The 23,793-nt window shown below is 36.8% G+C and overlaps 2 protein-coding genes across 3 annotated transcripts; one reads left to right on the top strand and one right to left on the bottom strand.

Annotated features, from left to right (window-relative positions):
• Positions 1 to 1,971: 1,971 nt before the first annotated feature.
• Positions 1,972 to 16,692, bottom strand: LOC113535386 (OX-2 membrane glycoprotein). Of its 2 annotated transcripts, none has more exons than XM_053230050.1 (5): positions 9,599 to 16,692; positions 9,083 to 9,424; positions 7,227 to 7,520; positions 6,976 to 7,080; positions 1,972 to 4,278 (listed from the first exon to the last, which is right to left on the bottom strand). In XM_053230050.1, the coding sequence occupies exons 1-5, from the start codon at positions 9,660 to 9,662 to the stop codon at positions 4,241 to 4,243; spliced, it is 843 nt and encodes a 280-aa protein (XP_053086025.1). In that variant the 5' UTR covers positions 9,663 to 16,692; the 3' UTR covers positions 1,972 to 4,240. The 2 variants fall into 2 exon arrangements, with proteins under 2 accessions (XP_053086025.1, XP_026784436.3); XM_026928635.3 differs by lacking the exon at positions 1,972 to 4,278 and adding an exon at positions 4,295 to 6,104.
• Positions 16,693 to 16,825: 133 nt separating this feature from the next.
• Positions 16,826 to 23,551, top strand: cnpy3 (canopy FGF signaling regulator 3). The gene is made up of 6 exons (XM_026928684.3): positions 16,826 to 17,057; positions 17,352 to 17,478; positions 17,611 to 17,707; positions 19,121 to 19,243; positions 20,982 to 21,099; positions 22,497 to 23,551. The coding sequence occupies exons 1-6, from the start codon at positions 16,958 to 16,960 to the stop codon at positions 22,742 to 22,744; spliced, it is 813 nt and encodes a 270-aa protein (XP_026784485.3). The 5' UTR covers positions 16,826 to 16,957; the 3' UTR covers positions 22,745 to 23,551.
• The last annotated feature ends 242 nt before the right edge of the window (positions 23,552 to 23,793 follow it).

Raw genomic sequence — 23,793 nt, 5'->3', positions numbered from 1 at the left:
GCACTCAGCTGTATGATACAACGTACCAGACTATCAGAATACTCTGGCCACTGGGGCAGCTGGGTTTTTAAATACAGTGGATATAAAAAGCCTACACATCCCTGTTAAAATACGGTCATACGGTCACTTTATCAGCGCAGGAAAGTCTTCAGGACAGAGAGAGAGTGAGAGAGAGAGAGAGAGAGAGAGAGAGAGAAGCTGGTGAGGGAATGACTGTTTATCATAGTTATAACATAAGTGAGAACAGGAACTAACTTGTCTCTTGGACATTCCACAACATTAAAGCTAACTATAATCCCTTAAAATGGATGAATTTTCCTACATTAATAAATTTAATGTATTTTTTTTTGGTATAAGAGCACCATCTGTCATGTGTTATTCCTTGTTATGAACTGGTTATTCCTCTTGGACTAATGAACAGCGCACAGACATACACCTAACTGCAGACTCTTATATCCGGAGCATCTGATTGTAAGACTACTGCCTACGTATCATTCCAATACACATACCTTACCGCAACATGAAAAATTTCCATTATAATGCAATAGCACTAGCACACCAAAAAGGAGAAGATATCATATGTTTTATTATTAAAAGTTTTATTATTTACTGCATTTGGTGTACCAAGCAGTGGCTCACTTGGTAGAAGTAGGCACATTTTATGGATCTATAAAAGAATGAAGACACTGATTGCCAGAAGAAACACATCCACACTGTGTCGGTCACTCCGATTCAGAGTCTTCAGACCTTTATTAGCATCACCTGTGAAGCAGATATTGTTATCTCCTTCTGATCTAATAAGATCATTTGGAAAAAGTACAATAATTCAAAGGATAGATTCATTGTAAGCCCAAAAGGTAAATAAAAGAGAACAATTAACGGAGGTGACCCATGGTATGCATCTTAAAAGATAGATCCATGAGTGATCTTAAAATTTTTATTACATTGTAGTGTTGTAAAAAAAAAAAATGAAAAAAGTCTACCATCTTACCATGTAATTTGACTTTTTTTTTTAAATATTCTGGAAAGTGGGTATTGTTTTTAACTACAATGTTTGTAGCTGTTTGTTATTTCATCCAATTTAATTTCATGGCATGTCCCTGGTTTTTAATTTTTTTTATATATTCATAAAGAATAAAGTCTGTTTTAGCAGGCAGTAGCCCTTGTTGTCTTGGTTCATCAGGAAACATATCAGGAAGCAATTATTTATCAACCTCGTCCTGTTATAAGATTGTTTTCAGTTAGCTCTAACAACACGGACCAACCTACATGTACACACACATACATGATTCACAATGTACAGTCCCTCTTAATTAATCTTAGATGCATTGTTATTACTTGAACATGCTGGCATTCTGAAATTATTTACTGTAGCTGTTAGAGATTTAACTATTGATAACAAAGCTCATACCTGTTACGTTGACACTGATGACATGTCCTATAGCTGTAGTTCCGGTGTGCTGACATACAGCTTTACACTGATAAAAGCCAGTGCTGTTGACTGTCAGCTGTGTAAATGTAATAAAAGCATCTCGGTGCCTATTCCCACCGATTTTAGTCTCATTGATATGGATCAAGTATCTGTCAGGATCAGTAAGTTCCTGCGACGTAAGACACCATGAGACCCTGATGTTTCCACAGTTCTCTTCCTCATACTCTGCTGTACACTTGAGGGTCAAGGGCTGTCCCTCTGTTCTCCTTACTGGATCTCTTGAATATTTCACTTGCACTATAGTAGTGTCATGAACAATACAGTGTCTCATTTTAGCCCAAACTCACACAAGAACCACAAATGAATATTACAATTTATATCTTTTGCCATGTTATAATTATATTATTGAGGTTGGAGGTTAAACAGGAAGCAGGACTTACCTGTGCTTTTAAGCATAGAAGGAAACGTAGAGATAGTGATGAGGAATAAGAACAAAGCAGTGGAACTTCTTGTTGACATGGCTGCTCTGTTCCAGCTAGGCTATATGATAGAGTTTCCACCACCCACAGGGTCACTTCCTCTCAAAAAAACTACCTGCAGAGAGCAGACTGTTTTCTGTTTTTTGAGGTTACAAAGCTACTACTGCAGCGGACTGTGACATCCGCCGATATGGAGGCATAAAACCAAGAGAGACGCTTTTCAGCATGGAGCGGCATATTTTATTGAATAATCTTTGTTTGTAAAGATGAAACATTATTACTAGGCAACATTTTTAAAGACAAAGAACAACGCTGTGATTTTGCTACTCTCCTTTTGAAATAAAATGGATGATTACCGAGCAGCAACAATCAATAGGATGGAAATATCTGTGTTCACTAAACATGGTGACAGGCATTTAATATTGTTTCTTTGCTGCTGCAAGTGTAACAGGAAGAATCTGGCAGTGAGACATAAAGAGACATAGTGATCTCATAGGAATCACATAGGACCACCATACTGACCAATATTTAAACTGGCATTTTAATCAGCTCCACAAACATCTCACTACCTCTTCTCAGTAAAGAAGGATATTAGGAGGATGAGGGAAAGCAAGAACGATTCAAACAGCGCAAGGTGATTCAAGTGCAAAATTGGAATGTTTGGTGCGTAATTCCAAATTGTACCTGTGTTTGAATAGAGAAAATGGTCTTAATACCATTGTGCAGTCGAAATCTCGAATCTGATTGGTCAGAAGACATGCATAATCTTCGTATAACCGTACAGGCAGTAGTTGCGGCTGTACCACGAACAATAGGTTTATATACAGTAATATGTTATTGCTTCTATAGTAGCAGCATACACAGGATCATACACAGGGACTCCACATAATCTAAACCTAATATTAAATGCATTTTAATCAATGTGATGCGTAACAAACTTAAACATATGATCGTTGATCATTGGTGAAGTTTCTTGTTAGGAAACGTTTATTTAATATTTAGGGAAGGAGGCTCAAGTGTCAGCACTTTGTAATAGTCACAGGGCTTTGTAGAATTTCCCAACACGGAAAAGTCTTCAGGACAGAGAGGAGTAAAATGCCAAGCTATATTTGTTAAGAGAGAGAAAGAAAATCAGATGTGGCTGAGGGAATCACTGGTTATCTATTGCTAAAGATAACAATGTGAATTTATTAATGAATGACACGTTGCTCATTATAGTGGTTTATAGTTAGATTTAATGTTGTGGAATGTCCAGGAGACAAGTTAGGAACAATAAATAACCAGTTGTTTTCTCACACACGTCTTGTTTTCTCACCATTAAATCTCACTATAAACCATAAAAAGTGTGTCATTCTGTAATAAATTAAAAATAAATCAGAAATAATGTAATCATTGGCAAATCTCTGCCGTATAAATGGAATAACACACTTTGGACTGTCCGGTTATACAAAAATAACACCTTCAGGGGTGTCAGGTTAATACAGCCCACCATGAACCACCCCAAAGTGTATTCCACCCTGAAGTTCATTCCTGTTATCACTTACATTATAGCAATGACAAACAGTCATTCCCATACTCACATCTACTTCTGTCTCTCTCTCTTTCTCTCATGTGTTATTCCTTACACATCACAGTAAGACAATACTGTTCTTTTTTCACCCCTTCTAACTGCAAGGGCAGGTGAGAATCTCCTGGATACTTTCACATGCCTAGATCGTCAGTCATGATGTGAATATACTGTATGGCACAGATTTGCAGTAAATACCACTGACATAGAGCAATCTTTCCTCTTTTTCTTCTTACCTCGTAGACATCAGACCACGTGTAGATGTCAGACTACTCCATCATATGGAGCTACTTACATAAGAGCTTGTTAGAGATAAGGTATCCTATCTTACGAAAAGCTGCTCACAGTCTCCTAGACTCCTATCATCTCTTATCTTCTCTTCTGCTGCATTGAGTACAGTTTTTCTTACATTGTAAATTGCAGGTCTTGTTTGATGACCTTCGTTGCAGTTTTTTGTAGTTGTAGTTGTACATTGTAGTTGCTTAGCCCTCAATGTCATCTATTTTTCTTAATAAATAAAATAAGCCTCCACAAACATCTACTTTAGGTAAGCAGTAAAAATGGAAGGCAGAAAATTGAACATTTTTGCATTGATCTCTCAAAATGCTTATCTAAAATAGCTTGCTGACATATTTTGAAGTCAGCTTAGAATGATTACGTGCTATGATTTTAGAGTTTTATTTAATAGTAATTTTATGGGGTGGCACTGTGGAACAGTGGGTCACTTCGCTGCTTCACAGCACCAGCGTCCTCTTTTCAATCCTAAGAGTGTGTGTGTGTGCTCCGGATCCACCAGGAACCTGACCGGGATAAAGCGGTTACTGTGAGTGAGTGAGTAATATTGTGATGGTATTCATGAAAATCTCGTAAATTTGGAAAAACTTTCATATCGTACTCCTGCGTTTGTGTATATTTATGCATAAGACGAAATATACATAATCTAAATAATGTACACCTCGAATTGATTGGGTTTGAATCTTATAATTTGGGATGAGTTACTGTGTTTTTATTTATGGGTTATGCTGTCAAGTTCAAATAAATCTGAAATTTATTTCAAATACATACACAATTTACATAATTTTTAGACCTGTTGTTTCATGTAGGCCTAAAGTACAGAAAGTCTGATATCTGTCTGTCTGTCTGTCTGGCTGTCTGAGTTTCCTCTAGGAATTTTTGGTGCCAGTCATAGTGTCCAGGAACAATGCAAAAAATATGACATGGCTACTAATAACATTTTATTTATCTTTCTTTTAACTAGATTGAAATGTATTTAAAGAAGTACCCAGATGTGTACCCAGACTTGCATAGAGTGTATATGACTGGGTGACAGGAATTTTTTATTCTATTTTTTTGAAATTGTATGTGGATTTTCTGTGCATGTCAGCAGAAAGTTTCAACCTATAAGTCCACCCAGAAAGTCCATTGGGCAGCATTACCTTTATTTAGCTAAGATGTGTTCTTTGCTATCTGTCGAATTTTCCTCCGATAAAAATGGATATTAAAGAGAAGTGGGAAGAATTTAGCAAACCACATGAATTCCATTTTAGATCCTGTCTTGTTTTTTTTTTAACATGACCACTGTAGCTATGATTTGGATTATGGATTCAATGAGATGTTGGAAACATTCATTTTGAGATTCTGGTCATGTTTATGAAACCAGTTTGAGATGATTTTGCTTTGTGACATAGAACATTAGCATGCTGGAAATAGATATTAGAAGATTGGTAAATTGTGGCCATGAAGGGATGCACATGGTGAGCAGCAATAGTCCAATAGGCTGTGGCATTGAAAGAATAATTGATTGATATTAACGGGCCCAAGGTATGCCAAGAAAACATTCCTTACACCATTACACCACCTCCACCAGCCTGGAATGTTGACACAAGGCAGGTTGGGTCCATGGATTGATGTTACTGGTGCCACATTCTGACCCCACCATCAGTGTGCCTCAGCAGAAATCAAGATTCATCAGACCAGACTATGTTTTTCCAGTCTTCAACTGTCTGGTTTTGGTGAGCCTGTTCCCACTGCAACCTCAGCAATTCTGAAATGCTTTTCTGCTCACCGCAGATGTACAGAGTGATTATCTGAGTTACTGTAGCCTTTCTCAGCCTTTTTCAGAGACGCTCCGACCCAGCCGTGTGGCCATAGTGATCTGACCCTTGTCAAAGTCACTCAGGTCCTTCATGCTTGCCCATTTTTCCCACATCCAACACATCGACTATGAGAACTGACTGTTCGAGAGTTTCTTAGTATTTAGTATGTCCCCTTTTTGTTTAACGACAGTGTGTACTCGAACTGACATGGTCTCCAAAAGTTTATGCAGAACCTTATGATCCAGTTTAGATCAAATCCATCAGATTGTCTACTGAACACATGCTTCAATAGAAGAGATTATATATATATAAGAAATACACATCACAGTTTAGTTATTTATTTAAAAATTATTTTAGATTTAAATACATTTATACAATAATTTAACAAGTAAACAAAAATACATTTCTGTGTATAAAGTGCTTTTCGGTCTGAGGTTAAGTGAAGCGTGACACGCAGTACAAACTGAACTGATGAAAACTTTCAACTGTCCAAGTATATCAGGCGATGACAATAAGGTGTTTTTGATGTTCTGCAAAAAATATGATAAGATTCAATTAAAAGGCTGCTCATGGCACAATACATTATAGGGTGTGGAAAAAAACAGGTGAAGATTAGCTCAATTACAAATAGCTCTGTTAACTCTGTTCGTTTCAAACCACAGTTCAGGGGGAAAAAAAAAATAACCAAATACATCCAGGATAGTAGAAACGGAAATGTGAAAATGGCTAGAGTTTTTTTTTTTTTTTTGGCTATGCCTCAAACAACATATTATGGTACTAAATATTATGTCAGTATACATAGTAGATTGCATGTTATATATATATATTTTTTTTACTATTTGTAATACACACACGTGCACACACACACTACTGCCACTTCCAGGTGCATTCTTTGCGGTGTGGTCAAGTGGATGTGTCAGGGTCTTTACACCACATGACTTCTACTGATGCCTCCATTTCATATTATCACATCAAATTTACACATCAAGTGTATTTTACTTTTAAATTATATTTTAATATTTGAAGAATGCAGCCATCAGCAACAGTCAATTACACAAGACTATACAAGTCTGGATATGCAAACAGATTTTATGTAGTCCTTAGCCAAACTACTGAAATCAGGCTAATCATTTTGTCAAACTGTAAAAATAGAATATGGGACTATAGTTATCAGACAGACCCAGCAAATCGAAGTTTATATTCACATTTAGAATCCTATATCATGTGAAAAACTTCTCTGTAACTGAATATTTCAATCACAGTTTCCTCCAGGTTTTTAATGCTTCAGTTCAACTCTAATTCAGTCTAGTTCAGATTTCAGTGACCATCATTACCACAAAAAAAAAACAAAAAAAAAGCCCTAAGAGGCCTCCAGTGACAGAGAAATGTCATGCTACCTACTTTTCCTCTTCCGGTGATAAAGAACAGCAACACAGCTGACAACAACAAAACAGCCGATCATGGCGACAGCAGAAAAAACATAACATCTGGATGCAACCGGAGTCTCTAAAAAAAGGAGAGAAAAAAAAACTGATTTAAATAGAAGGGTGGAAAATGAAGTACACAGGTTTTTTTTCGGGGGTTTTTTTTTTTTTTTTGGTTAGCAAAATTGTACATGTATACATGATGAATATTTTGAATGTTGCTCTTACCTCTTTCAAGCTGCTTCTTCACAGTGATGTTTTCACTCCTCTCTATACTGCCACTTTTAGCCACACATTTCACATTTTCACTGAAATGCGACTGAGGAATTGTGAGGTTACTTGTAGTTGTGACTGTACCGTCCTCATTCTGTACTGTGGAAGTCTCTGATAAGTAACTGCTCAGTTCTTTCTCTCCAGACCACCAAGTGATCACCGGGGTAGGTTTACCAGTGGCTGAGCAAGAGACGACAGTGTCCTTCCCCTTAGGCTTACTTGGAGGCTGTGATGTTATTTCTGATAAACCTGCATACAGATAATAAGGTTATTAACTGACATATTCTAATTGTTTTTATTATGAAAAGAAATACGTGTGCTCATAGTGGCAAGATGCCTTTTATCTAAACATTTTTGGAACTGCACCCCAATTTTCCCTTTATGACTGTAACTAATTTTTGTTTAGTGACAAACACATGATTTCTGGAGTTTTTAACCTGTATTGGAGCAATAAATCATCTTCACTTAAAACTAAGTTAAAAGCCTTAGAGTACCATTACAGCAATTTAACCGTACATTACTGCTTTACAGATTTTCTGATTTGTAAGACCTCTGAACTACTACTGAAGGAGCATTAATTCTGCAGTGAGCCCCTTTATATTTGATCTGTATACAATCACATAACCATGGCATATAATAATTTACTAAGATATTTGGATGATCAGACAACATGCTTTGTTTCATTAAAAATGTAGATTAAAGGGAAATAACAAATGCTTGTTTATTGGTCTTATTTACCTTCATCTTTAGAAAAGCACAGCAAAAGAGTATTAAAAAGTACACTCTTTGAAAATAAGGTTTCTTCAAGGGTTTATTGGACAATTCAAGATGATTTTTTTTTTTTGGCTTCTAAAATTTGGGTTCAACTTGGATCCTTTTGATAGGGAACCAGTCCGTTGTAGGGTTTGCCCAAAGCGACAACCAAAGAACCATGAAGGGTGTAGTGTAGGACAGGAGCACACAGTGAGAATGTGAATATGGTCTAATGTCGAATTCACATGTTATATGCATTAGCATTATGCTCTTGAAACGCACATGCACATGCACAACCCTAGATGATGATGATGATGATTATTATTATGCTTCTAGGAACTTTGTAAACACATACACAACCCTAGATGATGATGATGATGATGATGATTATTATTATTATGCTTCTAGCATAATAACACATTTAAACACAGTAAACACATGCACAACCCTAGATGATGATGATGATGATGATTATTATTATTATTATTATTATTATTATTATTATTATTATGCTTCTAGCATAATAACACATGTAAACACAGTAAACACATGCACAACCCTAGATGATGATGATGATGATGATTATTATTATTATTATTATTATTATTATTATTATTATTATGCTTCTAGCATAATAACACATGTAAACACAGTAAACACATGCACAACCCTAGATGATGATGATGATTATTATTATTATTATTATTATTATTATTATTATTATTATTATTATGCTTCTAGCATAATAACACATGTAAACACAGTAAACACATGCACAACCCTAGATGATGATGATGATTATTATTATTATTATTATTATTATTATTATTATTATTATTATTATGCTTCTAGCATAATAACACATGTAAACACAGTAAACACATGCACAACCCTAGATGATGATGATGATTATTATTATTATTATTATTATTATTATTATGCTTCTAGGAACTTTGTAAACACTTTTACTACTCTAGCAATCCTGATCTAAGCAGCTTTCCCCATGCTAAAAACTGCAGCACAATTTGTCCCCATTCCTGTAATCCAGAAGCTCCTACCTTGCACAGTGAGGCATGCCGTCTCCCTCTCGGTTCCGGACGGATACACGCTGAAGGTGCAGACGTAGCAGGCTTCGTCCGCGAAGGTCACATTCTTGATCACGATGGTTGTCGTGTGGACTGACGCCACGGTGACGTGCACTTTCCCCGCGAACGCATCGTCCACTTGGGGTTTAGAGCGCTCGGTGAACGTGACGATGGTGCGCAGCGTGCCGTCGTCTCTGTGCTGCTGCCATATGACCTGCTTCACTCCGACGGCGCCCGGAAGCGCGCACGACAACGTCGCGTCCTCCCCGAGTGACGCATTCACGTCCCCTCTCTTCAGTATCCCCGCCGAGCAAGCTGTCAAACAAAGGGCGATTACGATGACTCTTACAATAATACACATTATGCTCCTTTGTAATAATAATAATAATAATAATAACAATAATACTAAGAATCCAAATGTAGCCAATTGGTCAGTATACGTTCAGGATTGCTATAGAACAGCTAAGTCAGTTAGAACAGTGTAAATACCCAGTGTAAACAGGCTTAAGAAAACTGAATAATCCAGCATCGTGTTTTCTTCTGTCCAGCACATTCACACTCTAAAACTAAAGGCAATCTGATGCTCTGTCTATATAAGAACTGCAAATGAAACTAATGACTCAGTGATTACAAAGCTTCCCACATGCTAATAAGGAAACTCCCAGTTAGACATTCCAGCAAGCTTTCTCAGCGGTTATCTTTCATTTATGTTTTTGAAATCCAGAGTCATCCTCCTGGGATAACCTGTGCTATCTCTGCGCCCCTTGATTGATCCAGCTTTTGCGTCTTGAACACGTTTAATAATGTACATTTGCTCTCTGTTAAACACACAGTGTAACATGCTATTCCTGAAAACAATCATTACAGTAAGAATGTCATAAATTTTAATTATAGTACCTACTACCTTACTGGCATATGCCAGGAAGATAGCTACTGTAAGTTTACAGTGTCATTTTTTTTTTTTTACAGTGTAGATGACAACAGATGACCATAAAACACAAGGACAATTAACATGCAAGTTCCACCTATGGGCAGTTTAGTTTAGCTAATCTGCCTACCTGAAAATTTTGGGAGAAAAAAAAACAAAAACAAAACGGAGAACCTGGGAAACCCAGATGGACAAGATGCACATTGCCACACAGACATCAAACCAAGCTCATTGAATTCAGGGACCCTGGAGCTGTTAGGGGCCACTGGTAAACAGTTAACAGAAATGACATACTGTATATTGCCAGTGGGCTCCACATGGAGGTGACTACATTAATGGAGCTGAATTCTAAGAAAAATGGTGCAATAAATTGCTAAAACTACTAAATTCAAAAGATCTGAAATTGTTAAAGAATAGCTTATCTTTTCTAAAACATAGCTCTTTGAAGTCTTGAGAACTGGCATAAAGTGCTACTGACAGTGGGTATCATAACCAGACAGACAAAACATATGTTAATTTATTGTAATTTTATAACAATGCAACAAAAGTAAGGACAAATTCTTTAGCACTGATGAGATCATGAGATTTACAGCTCAGTGATGAATCAGGGTAAAACTTAGAGCTGAATACTCTCCAGAGGGAGAAAGAGAGGGAGAGGGAGAGGGAGAGAGAATAAATCTAAAGGTAGCGTGAGAGAGAGAGAGAGACACTGAGAGACAGAGAGAGAGAGAGAGAGAGAAAAGAACTGAAACTAAAACGGACTCTGCGGTATTCCCCACTATTCGCATCAGAAGCTACAATGTTTTATTTTCAGGGGATTTTATATGGAAGTTTATTCAGGGTTGTGTAGTGTCATATGTACCCAGTACTTTCCAAGCATCAAGTTATGTCAACATGAGTTGTTTTCAACAACATGAAACTACAGCTCAATTATTACAGTAATCACAAGTTCAATATGACAAACAGTCACATTATAACTCCTGCCCACTTCACGCTTCACCCACTTCAATGTTTAGGGGAAGTGAACAGACATCCTGCATGACTGGAAGGGCCTTCTCTACTGGACTAACCATGTGGCTTTTGCTACTGTTAAAAACCACAAAAACAAATGGGAATTAACTTATTTACTTCATTTCCCAATCAGTGAGACTAATGCTAAAGTTACCAGGAAAGTAAATTAAGGAAATGCCAGAAAAAAAAATCTGTACACACTTATTAATTAAGAATTAATAAGTAATACTAAATATTTAATACTAATATTTGGATTACATATAGAAAATATAATCACAGTTCCACAGTCTGAAGCTATCTCAGATCATTATCTCATCTCAATTAAAATGTCTTAATCATAATATATGTACCTTGCCACGCTACCACATCAAACGTGCATTCAGTTCTATCAGTAATCTCCCAGAGGTACCAACCATGATTGGATCACCGTCTGGTCCTGAAGAACTTGACCAGGCAACCGAGTGCTTAGAATCAATGTTCCACTACACGCTAGATAAGGTAGCTCCACTTAAAAGAAAAATAATTAGAGAGAAAAAGCTATCACCCTGGTATAATGATCTCACACACACACACCTTAAAACAGACCACTTGAAAATTACAGTGTAAAAGGCACTAAACGAAATTGGTAGTCCTTCAAACAGCATGGAAGGAGAGAATTCTGAGCTATAGTGCTCTTAGTGCTGCTAGATCGATGTATCTCTCCACCCTAATTGAAGATAACAAAAACAATCCTAGATTCTTATTTAATACTGTAGCAAAATTAACTAGGAATTAGCCCACAAGAGAAACATGCACACAAACATTATATAACAGTGATGACTTCATGAAGTTTTTCAGTGGTAAAATTGAAAATATCAGGCATAATACTCAGATTTATTAATTTAAAACCAGACAGTTTTATAACTAACCCTGTAGATAATAATATAACATCAGATCAAAGATTAGAATGTTTTTTCTCCCCCACGAGACAGAACTAATTTCACTAATTTCCTCATCAAAATCATCAACTTGTATGCTAGATCCCTTACCTACGTGTTTCTTCAAACAGATAATTCCAGAAGCAATTGAACCTCTTCTAAAAATAATCAATTCTTCCCTTAGCACTGGCTATGTACCTAAATCTTTCAAACTAGCAATTATCAAACCCCTGACCTCAGCTCCTGTCAATTGTCCAACTACTTCTCTACACCAACTAAGGTAATGTTTGGTGTTCCGCAAGGTTCTATCTTAGGCCCACTGCTCTTTTCTCTATATATGCTACCTCTGGGCAAAATTATTCATAAACATGGTATTAGCTTCCACTGTTATGCTGATGACACACAGTTGTATGTTGCAGCAAAGCCAGATGACAGACACCAGCTTAATATAGTTACGAATTGTGTAAAGGACACTGGATGCTTATTAAGTTTCTTTTACTTAATTCTGACAAGACAGAAGTACTTGTCCTAGGACCACATGCAGCTAGAAGTAAGCTTTCTATTACATAATATCTCTGGATAGCCTTTCTGTTTCATCATGTAAAGCAGTAAAAGACCTTTGTGTGATTTCATTTGAAGCTCGGTTTTTCATTTGAAGCTCATGCAGATAATATTATTAGGATAGCCTTCTTTCATAAGAAATATGATGTCACTACACGGTGCAGAAAAATTAGTTCATGTTTTTGTTACCTCTAGGTTGGATTATTGTAATGCCTTGCTGTCTGGATGTTCCAGTAGGTGCACAGACAAGCTCCAGTTAGTCCAGAATGCAGCAGCAAGAGTCCTTACTAGAACCAGAAGATATGACCACATCACCCCTATCTTATCCACACTGCATTGGCTCCCAATCAAATTTCGTACTACTACTGACCTATAAAGCAATGAATGGTCTCGCACATCAGTACCTGAGCGACCCTTTGGTCTTTTATGATCCACCACGCTTACATCGATCAAAAGGTACAGGCTATTTGTTGGTACCTCAAATATTGAAGGCTACAGCACGGGGTAGAGCTTTCTCTTCTTTGTAATATAAAATATTCGAGGATAAGATTGGGGTGATGTGGTCATATCTTCTGGTTCTAGTAAGGACTCTTGCCCCATTGTTATGGAACAGCCTTGCAATTAGTGTTCGGGGCTCAGACACAGTCTCAGTGTTTAAGTCTAGGCTGAAAACATATTTGTTTAGTCAAGCCTTTTGTGAACAGTTTTTTTCTTAGGTAAAGGAGCAGATCTAGAGGGTTCACAGGCATAGAGTGTTTTTGGATGCTGTCAGCCCCCCTTGAGTCTTGAGGATGTTCTGCAACATTAAATGAACTGAACATTTAAAAAGTGCAATGTGTGTTTCATTAATAAATGAAAAACTGTAATCTTTGGTTGTAGTACAAGAGGAATACTATGTCCGATATGCAAATTCAAATACTACTCAAAATACTCATGTTTGTGTTGCCTATTTCTTTAATTGATGGTCTATATTATAATTATTATTATTATTATTATTATTATTATTATTATTATCATCAGAGAGTCACTTTATTGCCTGTGATCTGGTAACACAATATATTTGTAAGCTCACTGTTCATTAAGATGTTTCTTTTTGTAGTAGAAACCATAGCTAAATTGGATGTTGTGAAAAACATTAAATAACAGTCATTAAAGGTGTTATTCCAGTTAAAGATGACAGTCATAATTTGTATTATATTACAAATTATGTCCAGAGCATTATTCTGTGTGTTTAAGACTTCTCCTCCCTTCATTTCAACTCAGAGTGGACAAACGTTCTCACTCAAAGTCCACATGAAAATACTGAAACCATGCAGTTGTTGCTGTTACAGATCCAAAATGATGAAGTGTCAAGGATTAACTGAAAGAACTAAATGCCTTTATTAAAGTGAGCTGATAACCTCACTTTCAGTTTTTCCTTGTTCACATGAGAAGCCTCGTTTTCATCAGTTATTTTGAGCAGCTAAGGTTTCTGTGAGACAAACTTATTTACCCTTGGTTTGTTTCTAAGAGTACCTGCCCTTGTTGACATTTAAAAACTTCCCTTCAGGGGAAGATCTTGTTTTTACTCTCATATGCACAAATGTGCGATGAATGTCCTCTAGATGTTGAAAGGCAGACACAGATCTTTCCACAGAGACCCCTTCCAGTGTGTCACAACGACTGCATACTATTTGTGTGTGGACTTTGTAACAGGGAGGCAAAAGTGAAGCCAAAATGTCTCTGGGGCCCTCTAGTGGCTGGCTGCAGTACAATATTTAACCCTACCCATTCCTATGTTAGTGAAGGGGAAAGAACCTAAACTTACATTTTAAATCACATCTCCAAAAATTATCCCCCTAATATTTTCCTTGTGATAAATGTGTTTTATTTGATGAAAAATAAAAGGGAGTGGTTGATGAGGTGACTGATAGTTTTGGACATGACAGTTCTCATGAATGTGCATGAACTTTCCAACACACACCTAAAGCTCTTCACAGTTCTGTAGCAAAACAAAGTCTTGTTTCAATGTTAACTTTGCAGTTTTTCTGCTAATTTCAATGTCTGTGCTAGTTCGTTGTACTGATATTATAACTAGTGAACCAATGTGAGTGAACGAAGTGATGGCATAAACCAAGGCAGCTAGCACTAGCTAAATTTCATAAAGTTTATTAACTGTACAACCTCAGCTAACACCTGAAGTATATGGTAAGGTCAGCCAGTCACTCCACCAACAGAATGAGTGAAGCATATAATTTTCTTTGTATTCACATGTGTATGTTGATAAATGGCAATCACCTATAAATTACCAGGCGCATGGCTGGCACAGCTGATTTGCATTTAATAACACCCACAAAACTCCATAAAAGGCAAAGACTAGTACTGGCCAAAAAAGAATTACTCAAAGGCAGAAGTGAAAGTATTTTTAACTCACATCTATGAGAATAAAAACTATTTAGCAGTATAAGCAGTGCTGTCACTGCACCTGAAAAGCCCAAAATATGGAGAGAAACCAAGAGTCCTCACTGATTCTGTCTTGGAAAACTTCAAATTAAAGTCAAATTAAGTTGTTAACTTTAAGTTTTGATTCCTAAACAAGTCATAATGTGAACTTTGCCAAATTTAATGACAGAGTAATATTAGTATTGTAAATTTACATAAAAAAATGCAGTATTTTTTTTTTAATTGGTGTTCATCACTTCCTAGACAAACTTTATAACTCAATGGAAATATACACATATTTGAAAGATGCATAACTTTAATTATATATTATATAATTTCATATGAGATGAAGTGTAGACTATTTTCACTAAGGTTACCCATCTAGCAAAGTTCAGTTTGGCTTTGCCTTGGGATTTGCTTTGTGCAACTTCAAATGCAGAACAAAACTGTGCCTTTGTGTCTGATATTCTTGAACCACAAGTTCTATATGTTGCAGCCTTTTTGTTATTGCAAACAACATAATCTTTGTAGGTGAAGGCTACTATCTTTTGGAGCATGACTACCACAAAGTGCCAATGTTGTTGGGGAATGAGCAGTCTTTCAACTTTGTGGTAGTCAAGTCCAAGCTGATTAGCTGTCTCACTGGTTGAACTTTGACCTTGGAAATGAAAATTGGTGCTGATTTGCTGAAAATTAATTGTTTGTTGGGAAGAAGAATAGTTGAGTCACTGAACACTGTTAAATATATATATTTTATCTTTGGTTTTGAAAATGTATCAAGTATTTCCAAGTCAAAGGGCTTGAGTCGAGGTGAAGTCATTGATGTCAAAGTCATTGACAAGTCATTGATGTCAATGTCAAAGTCAAAGTCGAGTCCCAAGTATATTTTAATTCTGTCAAGCTGAGTCGAAAGTCAGCAAGGTTGTGACTTGAGTCCACACCACTGGTGATTGGTTTGTCCCCAAGTAGGTATTCCTTCAGACCGGACCAACTTCAAATGGGAAGGGCTTAACTCCAAAAAAAGCTTGGCCTCCAAATGGGATGGAATTCTGTTAAATGGTTTCTTACTGGTCTTAATCGAATGTATGCAGATAGGCTCTACTCCAGCATGTCCTGTACACTTTAAAGGCTGATGCTATTCTGTGAATATAGTTTTCTTTACAGCAAATATAAAACATCTACATTTTAAATTGCAGTTATTTATTCTGATGTAAACCCAAAAGTACAAAAAATATGTGAAAAGGGACAGGACAAGGAAGACACTTTTCCGAGTTCCAAGTACAATGAATTACAGCATGAGAATGCTGCATTCGACTAGAGGCTGGAGCTCTGAATTCCCGACGTCTGACCAGGAAAAAAACAAAGAAAATTCGAAATTTCCTACTCGGGACTCACGAGTTCAGGGAGTGACGTCAAACCAACATGGCTGTGCACAACACCAGAAGTAAACAAAGCAGCACTTCTTACCTTTACATGAGTTATACTGTATATACAATTATTTGCTTTTGATTAAACAACGTACAGATATATTCGCTTGTTAAATGATTAACACTGAATATACAGTTCGCTGTATTGAGGAGGAAAATATACATCACCTTTCACAGCTAGCTGGCTAGTTTAATGTTCACAAAAGACGAACAGAACCTGGAGGCGTCCATGTTTTTCCACTTCGTATTTCGAAAGCGCCGAGGTCCAAAATAACGTCATTCCGATTACGAGGTAAGCGGGAAGCAGCCCCGCTCTCCTGCCTGGAGGTGTTCTATCATTTTACATAAATCTCGCGAGATTCGTAGCCTTAGAGGGGGGAGGGGTTGCGTAGCCCTCCCGCAATTTTCTATTGGCTCTGCATTGACACTTCGTCTGCTTTGATTGGTCTGATGTGTTGGACAGGACTACGGCGGAAGTGGATGCTGCAGAAGCAGGGAGTGCTTAGAAGCCGATGACAGCAGTCTTATTTATCTTGTTTGTATTATAAATAAATATATTACCACAGAAGACACAGTGTTTGAAATGAATGTGTTCATTTTTATAGCATTAGCTTTCGTAAGTACACAAGCGGCTCGAAGAAGTGACGACGATGACTGGGTGCATTTACCGAATAAATGTGAAGGTAGGTTTGTCCAGTGCAGGATCCCTGGCTCATTAAAGCCATTCGTACATGGTGGTAAACTATATGAACATTGTGTTTAGTGTGTTAGTTTTACCAGGAGCTGTTGAATAAATGCGTGTGACCGTTAGGTTACTGAGAGTAGACGCTGTGGTGAGCAGAGATGTTCAGAAGGAGAAGTGGGGCCAGGCTTCTACCAGACTCACTGCTTCCTCTTTAACTGAACACCTCAGTGATTTAAAAGCGGTTGTGGAAGTTTCGGCACGTTAATTGCCCCTGTTCATTTGTATTTTACAGTATGTAAGTTTTTGAGCATTGAGATGAAATCCGCCTTAGAAGAAACGGGGAAAACGAAAGAAGTGATAGAGACGAACTACCGTTTCTTGGACGATAAAGGAGCACCACCAATCAAATATGTAAAATCGTAAGTGTAAAGTTTCCTTACCATGTTTCCAGAGCAGGACTTTACTAATACAAACAAATGGTTTCTGTAATAAGTTGTGAAGCACTATACCTCAGTGGACAGACTGTGTGTGTGTGTGTGTGTTTCTTCCAGTGACATTCGGCTCATAGAGGTAATGGAAAATGTATGTACAAGGATCCTGCAGTATAATTTACACAAAGAGAGAGATGGCAGCAATCGCTTTGCAAAGGTGAGACACACAGGACGTACAGTTTTTACAGGTGTCGCCCATTTTTCTGGCACCACAGTCACTTTTTTTCCAGAACGTTCCTCACACCTCTCTGTAGAAACACGCAATTTAGCAGAACAGCTCATTTTTATATATAGTTTCGCACACATAGGAACTTAATGTTGTGTAGAAATTTGTTGACACGCGAGAGATTACGAACTTTGAGAAAACGAAATGCAGTGTTGTACTGCTTGTGCAAAACAAAAACAAAAACAAAAAAGCCCTTTTGTTTGGAAGATATTCGCTCGGGCGCAGAATTGTGGCGCCAAGATAACGCCATACATTTCCTGCCCAAAATGCTCTACAACGACAAAACACTCATAAGCTCATTCCACAAAAACTTAAGCACTAGTGTTCTTGTAACAAGAATACTTTCCCATTCACAGCACAATAACCTAACAGCTGTTGGCATTAATGCTGATCTATTATTTTACATAAATCTATTAGCTAGTGAACAGGTACTTGCTCAGTAGTTTGTATATTATTGTGATTATTTTATTAGTTTATTAGAATATTTTTATTAGTTTAGTATTGTAATTATTGTAATTATGTGATTATTCTTTGGTTGATCTATACCGTGTATACAAAAGCTCTTTACAACAGAAGAAACATTACAAAACTATGATTAATGAAACTATATATTTCTATAATCTGTAAAACATTTGTTTAAATTTCAGTTGCAAACAAGATCTGCAGTAATGTTACAGAATATGTAAAAATACAAATAAAATAAACATACTAGAAACAAAAACAAAAAATCTAATCGTAAACAAAAGTTTATCATAAACTTTCCACCTGTGTTGTTCTGTAGAAATCCCCAATGGTTTTTTCAGTAGGGAGAAAAGCAAAATGCATTTTAGTATTTATCTACAGAAAAAACAAAAAACAAAAAACAAAACATAAAAATGAAATGTTCAAGTGTCCTGCAACAAAACAGTAATTCAAAACATAAGGCAAATCAACAGAAAAATCTTTTGAAAACAGCCAAAATGGAGGTACAGTTCAAAATTTTGTATCATTTAGATTTCTTCCATGAGTATCTTAACTACATTTGGGTATTTTTGTTACTTGTGATAGTGAAGCCTCACAAAGATCTGTAAAACCTACTACACTAAATGTTTTGCTGGTATAAATGAAATTTCTTCCCTTCACTTTTTCCAAAAGATAAGTAACATTTTGACTGTAACGAAAACATAGATTAGTGAATCTCTCCTCACTTTCCTAGTTAACAAAGAAGTGTTTGTACTTTCTTTAGATTTGTAGGTGATTTTTCATAATAAAATATGTATAATGTAGCAGGTCTGGTGGTGTATGTTAGAATAACCAACAGTTTGATGTTTAGTACAGTTTGATTTTCTCTTTCTCCGTGCATAGGGTATGTCTGAGACATTTTCGACCTTGCATAACCTGGTCCATAAAGGAGTGAAGGTTGTCATGGACATTCCTTATGAGCTGTGGAATGAGACAAGTGCTGAAGTATCTGACCTCAAGAAACAGGTATGTATGAAACAAACATATATATACGTAAACGAAAAATGCCTGTACACTATTTGTCCACTTTATGAGGAACACTTGTACTACTGCACATTCATGCAGTTAGCTAATCTGCCAATCATGTGGCAGCAGCACAATGCAAAAAAAAAACATACAGATACAGGTCAAGAGCTTCTGTTAATCTTCACATCAAACATCAGAATGGGGAAAATTGTGATGTTTGTGACTTTAACCGTGGCATGCTTGGTGGTCCCCGAAAGGGCTGGTTTGATTATTTCAGAAGCTGCTGATCTCCTGGGAATTTCACACATTACAGTCTCTAGAGTTTACACAGAAACAGCGTGTGTGTGGAGGGTTTGCAGGCTGAAACACCTTGTTGATGAGAGAGATCAGAGAAGAATGACCAGACTGGTTTGAGCTGACAGGAAGTCTATAGGAACTGAAATAAGAACTCTTTACAGCCGTGGTGAACAGAAAAGCATCTTAAAATGCATAGCACGTCAAACCTTGAGGTGGACAGGCTACAACAGCAGAAGACCACATCAGGATCCACTCTTGTTAGCCAAGAACAAGAACCTGAGGCTGCCATGGACATAGACTCACCCAAACTTGACAGTTGAAGACTGGAAAAAGACCAAATGATTTTTTTTCTTTTTCTAATCTTCAACTGTCCAGTTTTGGTGAGTCTGTGTCCAGGATAGCCTCAGAGTCCTGTTCTTGGCTGACAGGATTGGAACCCAAAGTTTCTGCTGTTGTAGCCCATCCACCTCAAGGTTCGATGTTTTGAGCATGCTGAGATGCTTTTCTGCTCACCACGGCATGTAAAGAGTGATTATATAAGTTACTACATTCCTCCTGGCAGCTCAAGCCAGTTTGGCCATTTTCCTCTGACCTCTCTCTTCAACAAGGCATTTCCACCCACTGAACTATTGCTCACTCAATGTTTTTTTTTGTTTTTCGCACCATTCTCTGTAAACTCTAGAGACTGTGGTGTGTGAAAATCCCAGGTGTAGAAGCCACTGTATATAAATGTATGTGTAATGCATGTATTTGGGGTTGTCACCACTAAGGGGGAAGCATATGCATAGAAAGGGGTATTATATCAGGTGGAGGAAGAGGAAGTGGGAGGAAGAGGAAGTAGGAGGCTTGGGTGGTGGAACCTACAGTTCTTATCACATGCTCATGCAAATGCTCACAGACACAGAAACTCTAAGATAAAATCATGTATATATTGTAAATGTTTCAACTGTGTCAATAAATGGGAACACAACCCAAACGCATCTCCAACGCGTGGACATTGGATTATATGTGTGCATAAAGAACACCTTTACACCCAAGCCGGCAGCTACAGTGGAAATAAAATTGAGGATAGCTGCTACTAAACCAGGAGATCGGCAGTTTATGAAATACTCAAACCAGCCCTTTTGGAACCAACATCCATGCCATGGTCAAAGTCACAGAGATCACACTTTTTCTTCATTCTGATGTTTGATGTGAAAATTAATTGAAGCTCTCGACCTGCATCTGCTTGTTTTTTTTTTTTTTTGCATAGTGCTGCTGCCACATGAATGGCTTCTTAGATAACAGCATGAATGTGCAGTTGTACAGATGTTTCTAATGAAGTGAAGTGAGAGTATGTGCTATTGTGTGTGCATGTCTGTATTAATGACATGCAGCTGTATGAAATGATCATACAATAATGTAGTGCTCTGCTAGGACTCTGCTTTTCTCCCTTCTTTAGTGTGATGTGATGGTTGAGCAGTATGAAGAGGTCATTGAAGACTGGTATAAAGGCAGCCAGGAAGAAGACCTAATGACATACCTGTGTGAGAAACATGTTCTGAAAGGACAAGACTCATGTAGGTTACAGCGCATAAAGTTCTTTTGCATTCATAGACATAATTAAAAATATTTAATATGCACACATGCATGAAACACCTAATCCATTTCCTTAAATTAAAGAAGGGTTCCTAATTCATAACCAGTGGCTTCAGGCTTCAGTAGGCCACAGGTCACAGGGACTCAAGGTCAGATCATGCATGAAGACTTGAGAATGAGCCTTCTTACAAATCAGCCAAGCACTAAAATCAGTGTCCTTGATCAACCTCTCTTATGTAAAGACCTTCCCCTAGTCCTCCACATGCCCAAGTTCATACTGTTCCTCTTATTTTACAACTCAAATAACTTCTTTATGCCTCTAGCGCTAATACAGATGTTAATTCATTGTACCAGTATTCAACCTTAACAGTATGGCTCAAGGATTTCCAAGGATTGCATTTATGGTCTGCATGAATGTCAGTGTACAAGGGATTATATTTAATATAAAAAAGTTTAGGCTCCGAAATCCTTAAAAGAACACATTAGTAATACTTACTAGAGCGAGTAAATAATTATTTTCTATATGCTTCTTCAAAACACAACAAGCTTAATTTTGTAAGCTGGGTATGAACAGATTTATTTGTAAGAAATACGCAAGAAATCCCATAATATCGAAAAAAAAAAAAGTTCATATCCTACTCATGCCTTTGAGTATGTGCAATTTTGTGCATAAGAAAATTGATCGGCTTCAAATCACATAATTTGCGATGATTTACTGCACTTATATACATGGATTATGTTGTCAAGTGTAAATAGCATGTGTATTTTACACAGTTACACACATAAATGAAACTTTTAATGCAACTTTTGTGAAACCCAGTCATTTGATATTACTGGTACTCACTAAAGAAATATTAAATAAGAAAAAAAATAAAGAGAGCAAGCCAACATAAATCCATAAAATAAGACCAGTCCATTAAGAATGCCACTGTATAAAAGGAGGATGGGTCATACACTCCCTGGTGTGCCTGATAATTTAAAGGTGATTTTCTTTCATAAATCAACATTGCTGAAACTTTGGTTAATCTGGCGCAAATGTTTAGTTCGGTTTGGCTTATGCAAACATTTACACACAGCTTTACTAAAACATTGATAAATGAGGCCCAAAGTTTTTTTTTTACTCAACCATTTGCAAATTACTGGCTAAAGTTCAAAGGTTTCTGTTTTCTTGTTCCTAATTATTTCTTTGTATTTAATTATTTATTTCACATGTTCATGTTAGTTTGTGCTTGCCAATATGTCCGATTCACTTAAAATGAAACTCGCCCACCATTATGTCACACATTTATGCCACAAGATATAACAACTAATCCAGGATGCAAAATGAAGATAGATAGAAGAAGTAATTGCATTTCCCACTCTTTTTGTTTGTTTGAAGCATGTCTAAAAGAAATGTGGCATGAGAAGAAAGGAGATCCTGCAGCCATCGCACAAGACAAAAAGAAAAAGAAAAGCAAAAAGAAGGCCAAAGGTGGTGAGCATAACCAAAACAAAGAGAAGAAGGGAAAGAAAAAGAAAAGTAAGCTTGAACACAGCGACAAGCAGAAAACTGAAGAGGAGGGACATACGTCAGATGAGGAGATACAAAGGAGTGCTCCTCTTCATCAGGAGAGAACTGAACTCTGACCTGTCTAACTTCATTCAGACCTTATTTTTGTCCTAGCGCTTCACGTTTGGTGGACATGTGTGGTTTGGCATAAATTGTGTTAAAACTTCTGAAGTGTTGAAGTGTGGTAACACAGTAAAGAATAATATCAAACTGCCTTTTTTTTTTTTTTTTTTTTTTGGGAAGAGTGCATAATTTCCGCTGAGTTAAGGTAAGGTACAAGTTTTGGTTGGAGTGGAATTTTTTCCCCTCATTTTTTTCCCCCAACAGGATGCTGTGATGAGCATAAAGAGACTATTAACATGATGATTTGGCCTCCTTAATTACTGAAGTGTTAAATCATGTAAAACTTTGATTCAGTTAATATGACTTTATAAATTTTATTGTTGCATAAGAGTCATAAAATGTGAATTATTTATTTTTTTCTTTACAGTTTACTGCAAACCTCCTTTACATTTGAAATGTTTTGTTTAGTAGAGATGCATAGTTTAGTCATAGTTTAACCCTTATTCTTGTGCTGTGGACTAAAAAGCTTTGAATAATGCAATCACAATTTCAGGTCAGTAATTTTTCTGTATTAGTGTGTCAGTGTTATTTTGGATGATTTCTAAGTACATTTTTAAAGTCCATGCTTTGGCTATGAAATGCTGCGACTCCTAAAGATCAGAAATGGTGTGTTGTATTTTAGGAGGGAAAAAAACAGTTACAAATATTGCATTTTTGCAGGCTGTTATTTTACTATATCTTCTGTCTGTGAATAGTATCTTACTGCTAGAGACAGCTTGTGGTTTTGATATGCAATAAACATTGATAATTGGACAATAGAATGGTATGGTTATATGCTGTAAGATAACATGTATGGTAAATTTTTGCCTTCAAAATAATCTGGTGTGTTAATAGGAGTAGGTAAGTCATGGCATATAGCTTGACAACACTGATTCAGAAGCATTTGGTTATTAAAACCCATTGAATAAACAGGGATGATGAAAAATAAATACTATGATTGGACAATTAACTGATAAGCTGTTTAATGGCCGGATGTGGCCTGTTTCCTAATTATTTCATGAAA

This window comes from Pangasianodon hypophthalmus, chromosome 26, assembly GCF_027358585.1.
Source record: "Pangasianodon hypophthalmus isolate fPanHyp1 chromosome 26, fPanHyp1.pri, whole genome shotgun sequence".
NCBI classification, from domain to species: domain Eukaryota; kingdom Metazoa; phylum Chordata; class Actinopteri; order Siluriformes; family Pangasiidae; genus Pangasianodon; species Pangasianodon hypophthalmus.
The sequence above is the reverse complement of the archived record's forward strand: the minus strand, read 5'-3'. Positions and strand labels throughout refer to the sequence as shown.

Excerpts from the sequence above, each read along its gene's own strand:
- cnpy3 (XM_026928684.3), top strand. The coding sequence starts at position 16,958 with ATGAATGTGTTCATTTTTATAGCATTAGCTTTCGTAAGTACACAAGCG. Across the intron at positions 17,708-19,120 it reads GCAGCAATCGCTTTGCAAAG|GGTATGTCTGAGACATTTTC; the intron begins GTGAGACACACA and ends CTCCGTGCATAG. Across the intron at positions 19,244-20,981 it reads TATCTGACCTCAAGAAACAG|TGTGATGTGATGGTTGAGCA; the intron begins GTATGTATGAAA and ends TCCCTTCTTTAG.
- LOC113535386 (XM_053230050.1), bottom strand. The coding sequence starts at position 9,662 with ATGTGCTGGACAGAAGAAAACACGATGCTGGATTATTCAGTTTTCTTA. Across the intron at positions 7,081-7,226 it reads GAAGAAGCAGCTTGAAAGAG|AGACTCCGGTTGCATCCAGA; the intron begins GTAAGAGCAACA and ends TCCTTTTTTTAG. Across the intron at positions 4,279-6,975 it reads TTATCACCGGAAGAGGAAAA|GTTCCTGGTGGATCCGGAGC; the intron begins GTAGGTAGCATG and ends TATCCCGGTCAG.